Raw genomic sequence first — 14,560 nt, forward strand, 5'->3', positions numbered from 1 at the left:
AGAGGAACCTTGGGGTCCACAATGACACCCAGTTTAGGGGTCCCCCGAGAGGTTCTGTAAGACATGCTTCCAGAACCTTCCAGGTGAGGACCAATACTAATTCTGCAGTCTACATAAACTAAAAATGAAACTGGTCATAAGGTAGGCAGCCCCAGCTGACCTTTCACCTGTGCCTGAACTAAGGCAAGTACAGGACCTGGATGCTACAGGTTGAAGAAGTAAGTGATCCTAGGAGTTGAAGGGTCAGAGAAGCCAGGCTGACACAACTCATAGAAGGTGGAGGAAGCTGATCTTCTGAGCCTCAGCTGTGGTTGATCTTGATAACTCAAAGAGTTAACACAACCAAAACTAACGCAACGGTGGAGAGAAAGACCACACCCCACGGGAGCGCGGAGCCAACTCGCGGAAGAAAAATCCTATTGGCATTGAGGAGGTAGGGAGCCAGCCCCTGGGCGCGGCCTGCAGGGTACCGGCAACCGCCCGGGTAAGCGGGGGCAGGATAAGGCCAGAGCCGGTGTCCGCCCGACAGCCGCCCGCAGCTGCAGAGAGTCCCGCTGCGCTTCCGCCGCGTGCGCCCTCCTCGACCAGCAGACCCGCGCTGCGCTCCGCCGCTGACATGTGTGCCGCTCAGATGCCGCCCCTGGCGCACATCTTCCGAGGGACGTTCGTCCACTCCACCTGGACCTGCCCCATGGAGGTGCTGCGGGATCACCTCCTCGGCGTGAGCGACAGCGGCAAAGTAAGCAGGCGCGGGGTCGAGCGCACTCCGACGGGCGGGAGGATAGGTGCAAGGAACCTGGCGCGGTGCTTCGCGTAGCCCGGCGTTCGCTCGGTGCGCAGGGAGCGCCGCGGCTCCGGAGTTGAACTTGAGTCTTTGGCTCTTGGGCAACGCAGAGAGAACCCTGGCGCTAGGTTCGTGGGCTGGCTGGGGAGTTCCCAGAAGTCGGGAGCAGTGGCGTGCTAACGCCACAACTGGCTCGACAGCAGTCCGGGCTGCGGTAGAGCCGGGAATAAGGATGTTACCCCCCGCTCCCCCGCCCCCCGTTCCAATCCTAAAATACCGGCAATAATCTTCAATCTTGCTTCAATCATCTTTGTTTCCAACACCTAGCGCGGTGCCTGGCACAGGAGGGTCTCCATAAATGTGGTTGAATTTATTGTGAAAGAAATAAGAGGAGGGGGTCATTTGATTGATGTTGTTTAGCGTGTCCAGAACATAGAATAAATAGAACTGATTACATTCACCCTATCATTCAACAGAGATAATATACTAACGATGCAGGTTCCACAACTTGTAATACTAGAAGGGATAGTCCGAAAGAAATAATTCATCCATCTCTTTTCCTTCCTCTCTTTCTCATACACACACGCGTACACACACACACACACCATAGCCATTTGCATCAAAGCAAGCAGTTCCATTTTAAGGTTCAAAATGTCTTCTTTGAATGTATCTTTTACCCTTCCTTTTCCAAAATCAGGATTTCTACAAATGACACAGGTAACTTGATGTCTACTATTTACTGTTCCATACACACATATAGTGACTATATCAGCCATGGCCTGGCAAGTTTGATAAGTGAAGCCATTCCATTTTTTAGAAGAAAAAAATGATAAAATGAATATGGAGATGGGATTTTTTGAGCTGTTTTCCAACTACTGGCTTGCTTAGCAAAAGTACGCATACTTGTGATTTGTCAAGTTGAAGATACTATTCTTGACTAAGATGCTACCGAGTCGGTGACAGTTTTGAATCGTGACTCTTACATTTGGGGGTAACTAAACACTGTTTTCTCATGGTGCTTTAAAAAATACTCTTTCTATGCACGTTCAGGGAGCCTGCTGTTGTGTTTCCAAGGTGATAAAACTCTCAGAGCTCTCCCAGGGAGATTCTGGTAAACCCTGAGACTGATGAACCCATGCTTGGGGATTTGGTCCTCAAGTTTCAGGGAACTCAGGTTTGGGGCAAGTCCCAGGAAGCAAAGGAACGGAGATTGCTAAACTGGTGTAAGATTAGAGGTGTTATTTTAATCACAAGAAGCTGTTCAACTCTTGGGTTTCTTTTTTAAAAATTAATTTCCCATATCCAGAATTTTAATTGGTAGGGTAGCAGGCAACTGGCTTTACCAGTGGAGAGGAATAAGAAAAGGAAGTAATAAAAATACCTTTTCTGGTGCTTGTACAGAAGAAGAATAAAAGAGTTTCCTGAACACGCAATTAGTAGTTGAGTCAGGGAGTCTATTCCTAACTAAAAATCAAACTGAAGTTATAAATTTAGAAAACATGCCCTTCCCCCACAAGACAAAATTACCTAGGAATTGAATACAAAGGTGAGTTAGTCAGTGGCTGGAATGTATGGTATAGAGCTCCTGAACCAGTGGATTGCTAACTGTTGCTCTCCTCTCCTCCTAGGTGCAAGGCAGTTGATACCTGGCTGTGTTTAAAGAGAGGGCATGCCATACATATTTCAAAACTTGACATCCCCCATTTTGAAATGGAGAATATCTTACTTTTAGAGTTGCTGGGATAAATATATTATTTATTTAAACATTGCAAGGTTCAAAAAAGAAAATAATATCCCTTTGGAATACAGAAATATGTTGAATTATTATGATCTGTAATTTTTTTTTTTTTTTGAGATGGAGTCTTGCTCTGTCAACCAGGCTGGAGTGTAGTGGCTTGATCTTGGCTCACTGCAAGCTCTGCCTCCCGGGTTCACGCCATTCTCCTGCCTCAGCCTCCCGAGTAGCTGGGACTACAGACGCCACCACGCCCGGCTAATTTTTTTGTATTTTTAGTAGAGTTGGGGTTTCAATGTGTTAACAGGATGGTCTCGATCTCCTGACCTCGTGATCCACCTGCCTCGGCCTCCCAAAGTGAGGGATTACAGGCATGAGCCACCGTGCCGGCCAATGATCTGTAAATTTTTACTCCTAAATTTTTAGGAGCTCAAACCTTGCAATGAATCAGAAATATCTAGGGGTGCTTGATAATATGCTGATTTCTGGGCATCAACCTCAGAGACTCTGAATCTATAGACCTGGAGTAGGCCCCAGAAAGTGACATTCCAACAAGCATCTCAGGAGATTCAGACACAGGTAGCGGGTGGATTATAGTAGCGGGTGGATTATATTTTGAATAACTGTAGCACATGGTTTCTGTGATGGGACAAGTTGTGTGAAGTATCAGGAGCTTATTTCTCCATTGCAAGTTTCAGATCTGGGGTAGCATCTCAGCGAGAGGGCACAGAGCTTACTCTGTCCTTCTGGTCTCGCTTTTAAACTTTATTCCTTATTTTGTATAACTTCATTTAGGCCCAGAGAATGCTAATGACTAACTGCTCTTAATACATTAAATTAAAGCTCATTCAAAAGCAGGTTAATTAAAAGAAATTATCTAGCCAACTTTTTGATATAAAGCAAAATACAGAGTTATACTTTCTGCTCAAGTAGCACGTAGCTTTTAAGAATATAGACTCTAACATGTTTAATTCATTTGCAAATATTTAATCTTGAGATATCGCATGCTCAAATATTACTAAGTTGCCTGATTCTTCCCAGATGCATCAGGGTCAGGTTGACAGTAAAGATGCATAAACATGCCTTGGGCCTTTTAATGCACACTTACCCAGAAACAAGAGTGAGGAAGAGATTCATTTTGAGGTTGTGCCCTGGGGTGGCAGGAGCAAGTCCAATGGAGAAATAGAGACTTGGGTTCAGGTCAGAGTCTCTACCACTTACCTGTGCTGAGACCACAGGTGAGACCTAACCTGCCTGAGCCTCCGTTTCCTCATTTGTAGAGTCAGATTTCCTTTTGCTATGTATTAAATGAGATAATGTATGAAAATGCCTGGCACTTAGTGGATACTTAACATGTACCGTGTTCATTCTATTCCCTTTGCCTCCTAGCAAATCCTTAACCTCTTGCTCACTGTGACATTTTGCATGTTTTCACATGGTGACATGCCAAGTGGTAGAGAAGGAAGCCACGGCCTGTGATGAACTGTATAGGGTGGTCGCAGAACCTTAGCTTTTTATTCTCACTGCTTATGTCATTGATCCCCTGGGACCCAAAGATGCACCCTGGAAGAAAGATCAAGAAGCATTTGGTGCTAGATTCAGTAGCAAGCTATCTTTAGTGTCTCTTTTAGACTTGACAATGTCATTATTTCCACTAACAGATGAGGAAGTTGAGACTTGAGAAGCCATGCATTCAGATACGGTGGTGGTGTAGCTGGATTTTGAATTAGTATGGGGCAAAGGCCATGTTCTCTTTACTGTAGCTGACTGCTTCTCTAGGGCACAGTCCTGGACCTCAAAGAATCTGCACTTTGGCAAGGGAGCTAAGACTTGTAGCTGTAATAAAAGTGGACTCATTCTTGAGCCAAACACTGGGGTTATCGCCGGAGATAAATTGATGAACAAAGTATGCAAATACTGCCCTGCCCTCTTGAGGTTGATGATCTAGTAATAAATTAACAGAATCTGCCATGACCTATCAGAACTTGAACTAGTTAGGGGAAGGCTTTCCCTAGCATGAAGTGACATCAAAATTGCGAGTGAAAAATCAGAAGTTAAGTAGGTATATTAGTCAATTTTCACATTGCTGACAAAAGCAACCCGAGACTGGGAAGAAAAAGAGGTTTAATTGGACTTACAGTTCCACATGACTGGGGAGCCTCAGAACCACGGCAGGAGGTGAAAGACACTTCTTACATGGCTGCAGCAACAGAAAATGAGGAAGATGAAAAAGCGGAAACTCCTAATAAACCCATCAGATCTCGTGAGACTTATTCACTACCGTGAGAACAGTATGGGGGAAACTGCCCCCATGATTCAAGTTATCTCCCACTGGGTTCCTCCCACAACACGTGGGAATTAGGGGAGTCCAATTCAAGATGAGATTTGGATGGAGGCACATCCAAACCATACCAATAGGTAAGGTGGACAGGACTGGAAGTAAAGAAGAGCCTTCTAGGTTGAGAGAACTGCCTGTGACTGCCTGTGCAAAGGTCCTGGGGTAGGAAGGAATGAAACAGTCAAGGTAGTTAGAGTCCAAGGGTTGAGGAGAAGGCTAACACAGGATAAGGCAGGACAGGTAGGCAGGACTATGTTACGGAGGGCATCGGGGATGGTGGGATTGTGTCATGATTATATTTTGTGGTTATAAAGGTCATTCTAACTTCAGGATAAATGCATTGAAGAGAAGTTGAGTGCAGACAAGGAGGTCAGATAGGAGCCTGTTGCAGTATTTAGGTAAAATGGAATGTGGTTTACATGAGAGAGGCAGTGTAGTTATCAATTGAGATATGAACTCCTAAGAGTACCTCTATCACTTATTACCTATGTGAATTTGATTAAGTTCCTTACCATTTGTATCTCCAAATTTCTTTATGCATAAAATAATTACTATGGTCTACCTAATAGGGTTGTTGAAAGGATAAAATGGATTAATAAGTGTAAAATATATAGAATAATGCCTGGCATGTAGTACATGTCCATTAGACTTCAGCAGTTATTGTCAGTAATGAAGATGGAGAGGTGGATAGAATCAGTAGCTATTTAGATCAAGTTGACTGGATTTGATGATAGCTTACATATGTAAGTTTGGAAGGCAAGTGCATCAAGAGTGATCGCAAAATGTATGTAAATGTGTGTAAATAGTACAGTGGGGTACAAGTTGACCAGTGATAGGAAAAGCTTCTTGAAGGAAGTAGTAGCTGAATTGGACCTTTTAGGACTGGAACATGCAAAAGAGGATTATATAGCCCTGGTGAAAAGAGTGACCCAATGTTCTTCAGTTCTGAAGACTGCTGGGAGGAGAAAGAGTTCTTTCTCACCTGAGGCTACTTTACCATAAGTTCTCTCAGTCTGAATCACAAATCCTAGTGATTGTGTATCATCCTTTCCTCCACTTCCTGCCAAGCTCAGCAACTCAAAATATGCTGTTGGTCCTGAGAAAGGAAATTGGGCTAATTCCTCCCTTCTGAGGCTGCTGAATAGGAGCTTGGCTTTCATCAGAAAGATGCTTTCACTCCCAATTATTACAAGATCATCTTGCAAATTCCCATTTTCTAGAAGGCTGATTGCTTGTTCAAAATGCTCATGGCAAACACTGTTGGTTACCCACTCAGCAGTCATGACCTCTTTTTCCTTATTAACACCTGAACTTGATCAGTCCATGATAGACTCAGCCCTGGATACATCATGGTGTAAGCCAGTCATGGTAATCCTATCTCCATTTACCAGATACTTATTCTTCCAGCTTCCTGGTAGCTGAGGGTAGCTAGTGATAACATTCTGACATACAGGAAGTTTGCTCAGAAGCTTCTAGGATGTGGGAAGAGAAGCCCTGCCTTTTTTGGATACTCTCATATGAAGAAAAGATACTTGGAACTGCTGCTGCCACCATGTGAGACTGTGAGGAAAAGGTTAAGGGGATTTCAGAGACACCAGCCCGTTCTCTAACATCACTGAGCAGTTGAACTACCCCTACTCCTGGAACTGTCTACCATCAGACTTCTAGACTTCCTTTTTTTTTTTTTTTTTTTTTTTTGAGATGGAGTTTCACTCTTGTTGCCTAGGCTGGGGCGCAGTGGCGCGATCTTAGCTCACTGCAACATCCACCTCCTGGGTTCAAGCGATTCTCCTGCCTCAGCCTCCCGAGTAGGTGGGATTACAGGCACTCACCACCATGCCCAGCTAATTTTTTGTATTTTTAGTAGAGATGGGGTTTTGCCATGTTGGGCAGGCTGGTCTTGAACTCCTGACCTCAGGTGATCCACCCACCTTGGCCTCCCAAAGTGTTGGGATTACAGGTGTGAGCCACCATACCCAGCCCAGACTTCTTTTGTGAGATATGAAATGTCTTTATTGTCTAAATTTCTGTTAGTTGGGTACTGTTCATTGCAGCCCAATGCACCCTCATTACTACACTGCTTTTCAATGAACAATATTTTACACTTTACAAGAATAACTACCTTCTCCTTCTTCTCCTTATTGGCCTTTCCGGGCACCCATATCAATAGTCAAGCCCAGCCAATTTTCCTCTGGAATATCTGTGTGCATATTCACTTCCATTGCCCCCATCTACCCTTTAGTGTCTCTGAGCTAAAATATAACAGGAGACCCTTAACTGTTTTCTCTCATTCTAATATTTCCCCCACATTACTGACAACTGTTTTCTTGGACCATGGGTAGTGTCATGTATCTACTCTTCTATAACCATCTGTGGCTCACTGTTGCCTCTAAGGTTCAAATGTCCTGGAAGATGTTCTAGGCATGACATTATTTGGCCCCAACCTGTTCTCTAATTCTTTCTGTTGCTTCATTTCTCTGTCTGGCAAGTGGGAATAGGATTACCATGACTGGTTTACACCATATTGTATCCATGAGCCAAAGGATGTCTATCCATGCAGATTTCTCCCTGTTTTCCAGCACATCATGTCCTTTTATGCCTCCACATTGTTGGCACCAATTTCTCTGCCTGGAATAGTCCTCCTTTTTATATCCCCATTTCCATTTTACTTCTATCAAAATGAAATCTTGCTCTTGCTTTAAGGCCCAGCTCTGATCTTCTCTTTTTCACAAAGGCTTTTCGACCACCATTCCCAAGTTGAAATAAATTGCCCCTTCCTCTGTTCTTCCATAAAATTTTTCGTATATTTCAAATCAGTATTTTACAGGTAGTTAAGAACATGGTTTCTAGAGTCAGATTATGTGAATTCAAATCAAAACTCTGCTACTTACTTGGACAAATTTTCTGACATAGCTGAGCCTCAGCATCCTTATTTAAAAATGTGGATTAAGGCTGGGCGCAGTGGCCCACACCTGTAATCCTAGCACTTTGGGAGGCCGAGGTGGGCGCATCACGAGGTCAGGAGATCGAGACCATCCTGGCTAACATGGTGAAACCCCGTCTCTACTAAAAATACAAAAAATTAGCTGGGTGTGGTGGCAGGCACCTGTAGTCCCAGCTACTCGGGAGGCTGAGGCAGGAGAATCCCTTGAACCCGGGAGGCAGAGCTTGCAGTGAGCTGAGATCACGCCACTGCACTCCAGCCTGGGCAACAAGAGCAAAACTCTGTCTCCAAAAAAAAAAAAAAATGTGGATTAATAGCACCTTGATAGAGTTATGAGGCAAGTGAGATAGTATGTTGTTATTATTTTTCTTTCTTTCTCTGAAGTAGTTATTCCAATTTGCCTTTGATTATACTTAGCTTTATAGAATGTTCTCACTCACTGAAATGATTTAAAGTTTTTGGAAAAAGAGAGGTGAACTGGAGAAAAGGTAACACTTACTAAGTCATACTGTATTTCAGACACTCTGCCAAATCCCTTACAAATCAACAACCTTGAGACAAGGTAAGGTAAATCAACAACCTTGAGACACCATCATCATCATCATCATCATCATCATCATCATCTCTACTTTACAAATGAGGAAACGGAGGCTCAGAGAGTTACTTGGCTGCAGTCACAGCAAATAAGTGGCAAAGGCAAGACTCAGAGCCATGCCTGTCTGATGTCCAAGGTCCGTGCTCTCCAGGAGTCCCTGCTGTCTTCTGTCATGGAGAGGGCCAAAACTCTATTGTCCTTAAGGCCCCTTCAACATTGTCATGTTGTTTTAGCACAAAGTAGGTGGTCAGTAAAGTGTGTTGAATGTGATGTGTAATACAAAAACGAGTCAGGCAGATCATGAGCTCAGGAGTTCAAGACCAGCCTGGCCAACATGGTGAAACCCTGTCTCTACTAAAAATACAAAAATTAGCCAGGCATGATGGCAGGTGCCTGTAATCCCAGCTACTTGGGAGGCTGAGGAGGGAGAACTGCTTGAACCCAGGAGGTGGAGGTTGCAGTGAGCTGAAATTGTGCCACCGCAGTCCAGCCTGGGTGACAGAGTGAGACTCTGTCTCAAAAAAAGAAAAAAAGAAAAGAAAAAAAATGAGTTTGATAGAACAAACCTTTCTCAGCAAACCCCACTTTAAAACCCAACTGTGTCAATATGTTTGTTTACAGCCCATTGATTCATGAATTTAAAAAAAATTGAAGGCCAAAGCAATCACAAGGTAATTATAATTTAAAGTGAGTTCTTCTAAACTTATATATAATGATATAAGAATTTTAAAATTCCAAGATTCTCCAGAAGCTTAAATGGAGAAACAAAGTGCATCATAAGATCATACATTCCCCCACCCTCACACATGCACACCCTTATACACTCATCTACAAAACACAGTTCTGGAAGAAGATATTAAAATAAAAACTTAAATAATTACTTTTGTAGATTGGGAATGGAGATTTGGAGCTATGGAGGGTAATTTTTATTTTTGTATTGCAGTTTTTAAAATTTTTGTTTTGCTTTTATAATTTAAAACCAATTTATTTTATTTTAAAATTTGTATTCTTTTTCTTAATTGCAGTAAAAGATGCATAACATAAAATTCACCGTTTTAAAGTATATGATTCAGTGGCATTTATTATATTCAGAATGTTGTACAATTACCACCACACTGACCATGATCTAGTTCAAGAATATATTCATCGGCGGGCGCGGTGGCTCACGCCTATAATCCCAGCACTTTGGGAGGCCGAGGCCCACGGATCACGAGGTCAGGAGATAGAGACCATCCTGGCCAACACGGTAAAACCCCGTCTCTACTAAAAACAAAAAAATACGAAAAAAAATTAGCTGGGCGTGGTGGCGGGTGCCAGTAATCTTAGCTACTCGGAAGCTGAGGCAGGAGAATGGCCGGAACCCGGGAGGCGGAGCTTGCAGTGAGCCGAGATAGCGCCACTGCACTCCAGCCTGGGCAACAGAACGAGACTCTGTCTCAAAACAAAACAAAACAAAACAAAAAAATATATATATTCATCACCCCAAAGGGAAACTTATTGCCCATTAAGCAGTCATTCCTTATTTCCTCTCTTCTCCTCTGCAACAATTACTAATCTGCTTTCTCTATCCACTTGCCTGTTCTGGATATTTCAGATAGATGGACACATATAATACATGACCTTTTGTGTCTGGCTTTTTAGACTTAGCATAATGTTTTTAAAGCTCATCCATGTTGTGACATGTGTCACAATTCATTCCTTTTTATGGCTGAATAATATTCCATTGTGTAGATATACCACATTTTGTTTATCCTTTCATCAGTTGATAGACATTTGAGTTGTTTCTGCCCTTTGGCTATTTGTCAGCAGTGCTGCTATAAATATTTCATGCACATGTTTAAAAAAGCAGCTGGTTAAAGAAATCTTTGTATGGCTTCCCATTGCCTAACCCTGTGATAAACCCAGGCCTGGCGTTGCTGACTGTTTGCCCAACCTTCCACATTGTTAAATTCCTTTGTGTCTTTGTCCATGCTCCTTTTTCACCTTCCATCTGCTGGATGGATACACATTTCAAGACTAAATTTAGGTGTTACTTCCTCAATGAGGTCATTGCTGACATAGCTTCCTGCCTTCCTTCCACAGGCAGAGTGCAGTGGTACAATCTTGGCTCACTGCAGTCTCTGCTTCCCAAGTTCAAGCAATTCTCCACCCTCCGCCTCTCAAGTAGCTGGGACTACAGGTGTTTGCCACTACGCCAAACTAATTTTTTTTTTTTTTGTATTTTTAGTAGAGACAGGATTTCACCATGTTGGCCAGGCCAGTCTCAAACTCCTGACCTCAGGTGATCTGCCCACCTCGGCCTCCCAAAGTGCTGGGATTATAGGCGTGAGCCACCGCCCCTGGCCTGTGTCCTACTTTCTACTCAGTGCCTCCTTACAACTCTTACTTGATCTCATGAGTCTCCCCAAAACCTGACCTTGAAGGCAGGTTCACAACTTTATCACCTTTGTGTTGACAGCACTTAACACATGGTGAGCACTCTGATGAATATTTCTTCAATAACTGGTGCTTGGATTTTTTTCACCACAGGATAACCAGGTTATCTTCCAAATAACCAGTTGTTTGAATAAGAACTCTGGTTTTTTCTAATCTAGATGCCAATGTATGTGGTTACTGGGAGCTGTAATTAGTTTTATGTCCTGGTGAGTAATTAAGAACCCTAGAATAGTACATTTTAATTCGAACTCTGAGACCTCATGAAGTTCTCAAAGGCCTTTAACTCTGACTATGTTAAGGACCTGCAATAATGTAGATTATAAAGCCCTGCTTGCTTCTTTTGGTTTTGTATTATGGTTTATTAAGTGTTTGCTTTTTCATAAGATGGGAATTTACTTGAAATGTTGCTTGTAAATGCCACTTACAGTTTACAGTCCTGGAACATGGTAGACCCTCCATAAGCAATAGCTCTTGTTATCCATCGCCTGTCCATCACAGTACTTTACACAGAGCTTTTGCACAAAATTAGCATTCAATGCATGCTTTGAAATGAAAGAATGAATAGAATGGGTATATGCTCTGCACAGAGTAGACAAGAAATAGTTAATCAACATTCTCAGATGGTTGTAGCCAATGTGCTTGAAGGTGCAACACAAGAAGTAACATCGTTGGTGACTTCCACACACTGACGCAGAGTTTTTCTCCTGAGCTATTTAACCTATAAATTGTTTCCTTTCAGCCTGTGTAGAGTGGTCTCATGTACCCTTTAACCCTTTTTGGGAATGCAAAACACAGAAGCCATTCCGGGTTCCTAGATGAGTGGGGACACTTGTGCCTCCTCACCTTCCCGCAGAGCGTGGACTCAATGGTCTGTGGTGCTACTATGCTTGGAGCTCATGACAGCTGACAATAGCTGATGGAGAGCAAGGATCTCAAGGTCTTAGGGATAAAATGGTAAGCAAAAGAGATGCAGTTCCTGCCTTATTTGCACTCGGAGTCAATAATCAAATTAGTATGGATCAGTATACAGTTTCTAAAAGGAAAAAATGCAGAGTGCTCTGGAGATGTAAATCAGAGGACTTGGCTTATTTTGAGGAGATGCTTCAAGAATGTAACCCCAAAGAAGTCATGTTGGAGCTGAGTCTGAAGGTTAAATGGGAATTAACTAGGCAGAGAGAGGGAGGGGAACGGCCTGTGCAAAGACCCAGAGGGGAGGAGGAACCAGGAACCAGGTGGCAAAGAATGGAGGAGGAGGAGGTGGTGGAACTAGATGAGGGCAGAGAGAAACAATAGTCATTCCCATTAGCCCAAGAGCAATGGAAAGCCTATGAAGGGTGTCAGAAGAAGATAGATCAGATTTACATTTTTTTTTTTTGAGATGGAGTCTTGCTCTGTTGCCCAGGCTGGAGTGCAATGGTGTGGTCTCAGCTTACTGCAAGCTCCGCCTCCCAGGTTCACGCCATTCTCCTGCCTCAGCCTCCCGAGTAGCTGGGACTGCAGGCGCCCGCCACGACACCCGGCTAATTTTTTGTATTTTTAGTAGAGACAGGGTTTCACCGTGTTAGCCAGGATGGTCTCGATTTCCTGACCTCGTGATCCACCTGCCTCGGCCTCCCAAAGTGCTGGGATTACAGGCGTGAGCGAACGTGCCCTGACGTAGGTCAGATTTACTTTTAAAAAATATATTAAAAATAATTTCAGAGTAAGGAGCAGAATGGAGCAGAGCAAGACTTGCTGGAATAGATGAGTTAGAAAATGACTGCAGTGGACCACAAAAGAGACAAGTAGATGGTGATAGACATGGAGAGAAACAGGGAGATCTGTGAGATGAGAAGGAGGTAAATCAATGGGATTTGATGACAAATGGATACAGAGGGAGAGGGAAGAGCTTTCCTGGGTTTTAGGCTTGTACAACTGGATGGATGTGGTGGCTGTCACTGAGTTTTTGAAGTCAAATAAAATATAGAGACAAATCTCTGAAATGAAAACATTTTATTTGGGAAGAAAAATTGCAATTTGGGGGGCATGCACACAGACCAACTGGCCTTCAGTATGTCCCATGAACAAAGAGAAAGAAGTTTTATAAAAAAGAGAAATGTTACATATTGCTCTTTGAGAAAGTTCATTGGCACTAGTAAGGTTTGAGGGAGCTGGAAGTTTTGATTGCTAAGTGACAGTAACAGGTAAAATTATTCTTTTTTTTTTTTTTGGACTGAGTCTTGCTCTGTTGCTCAGGCTGGAGTACAGTGGCACGATCTCGGCTCAGTGCAAGCTCCACCTCCCGGGTTCACGCCATTCTCCTGCCTCAGCCTTCCCAGTAGCTGGGACTACAGGTGCCCGCCACCATGCCTGGCTAATTTTTTGTATTTTTAGTAGAGATGGGGTTTCACTGTATTAGCCAGGATGGTCTCCATCTCCTGACCTTGTGATCCGCCTGCGTGGGCCTCCCAAAGTGCTGGGATTACAGGCGTGAGCCACCATGCCCGGCCAACTATTCTTAAAGTCACAGGAGATTGTTTCAGCAGCTATTAGATAAAACTCTTTCAGGTGCAGAAGGCAGTTTCAGCAGCCAGGCTTGCATAGCATTACGTTCTTGGAGCAATGTTTTGTTCCCTGAGTGCTTTTACCCCTGACCTCTCTGTTTTAGTTGGGTATGACAAGAATGACACATTTGTTGATTAACTTTCACATAGGGAAGAGAAGAAGAGGTCCAGCCAGGGAGGGTGGATCCAGAGGTCTGCTTTGGTCATGCTGAGTTGAGATGCTTCTGTGACGTCTACATGGAGATTTGAAGCAGATGTTGACTTGCTGGTCTGGAGCTCAGAGGAGATATCTGAACGGGCGATATAAAATGTAGAGTAAAGGTTGAGAAGACAACAGGAACTAGACTAATTCCTCTTGTTGAGTTTAGAGTTAAAGAGAATAAGTAGGATGAGGACAATCCAAATATCAGAGGAAGACAATGGGAGGGTATTGTCATAGAAGGCAAGAGATGGGGATACTTCAAGATGGAGGGAGTAGGGCGGGTGTCATGTTACTCAGACATAAGAACAACACTGGAAAAATGTCCAGTGGATTTAGAAACCTCAGGTAACTGTTGACCCTAGGGAGCTTATTTTAGCACAGGGAGAGGGTGGCAATCAGCTTGGGTTAGGTTTTGGAATGAGTGGAAGACAAAGACTTGCAGATAGTAATCACAGACAACTCTTTTGAGATTAAAAAAAATGTGTAGTGTTTTATCATATGAGAAAAATAATTGCTTCCAAGAGCAATAAAATGCAAATAAGTTACATACCTGTTATTGCCACTGCTTAAGTTATCAGAGGACTTTTATACAAACATTTGCATTTGTAGCATTCTGAGGAAAAAATGCTCTGGCTGGGCCGGGCGCGGTGGCTCACGCCTGTAATCCCAGCACTTTGAGAGGCCGAGTCAGGCAGATCATGAGGTCAGGAGATCGAGACCATCCTGGCTAACACGGTGAATCCCTGTCTCTACTAAAAATACAAAAAAAAAAAATTAGCTGGGCGTGGTGGCGGGCGCCTGTAGTCCCAGCTACTTGGGAGGCTGAGGCAGGAGAATGGTGTGAACCCAGGAGGCGGAGCTTGCAGTGAGCCAAGATGGAGCCACTGCACTCCAGCCTGGGCGACAGAGCAAGACTCCATCTCAAAAAAAAAAAAAAAATGCTCTGGCTGTCCTCTGGACTTCAAATACTTTGCTTAGGTTTC

The 14,560-nt window shown here is 43.5% G+C and overlaps 1 protein-coding gene across 2 annotated transcripts in view; it reads left to right on the top strand.

Annotated features, from left to right (window-relative positions):
• The first annotated feature begins 429 nt into the window (after positions 1-429).
• The window catches only part of GDA (guanine deaminase), a 100,712-nt gene continuing 86,581 nt past the window's right edge, over positions 430-14,560 (top strand). Inside the window, exon 1 of one of the 2 annotated variants that reach the window (XM_024251807.3) lies at positions 430-739. In XM_024251807.3, the coding sequence (XP_024107575.2) occupies positions 617-739 (123 nt within the window). In that variant the 5' untranslated portion in view covers positions 430-616. 2 annotated transcript variants of the gene reach the window in all.

This window comes from Pongo abelii, chromosome 13 (genome assembly GCF_028885655.2).
Source record: "Pongo abelii isolate AG06213 chromosome 13, NHGRI_mPonAbe1-v2.0_pri, whole genome shotgun sequence".
NCBI classification, from domain to species: domain Eukaryota; kingdom Metazoa; phylum Chordata; class Mammalia; order Primates; family Hominidae; genus Pongo; species Pongo abelii.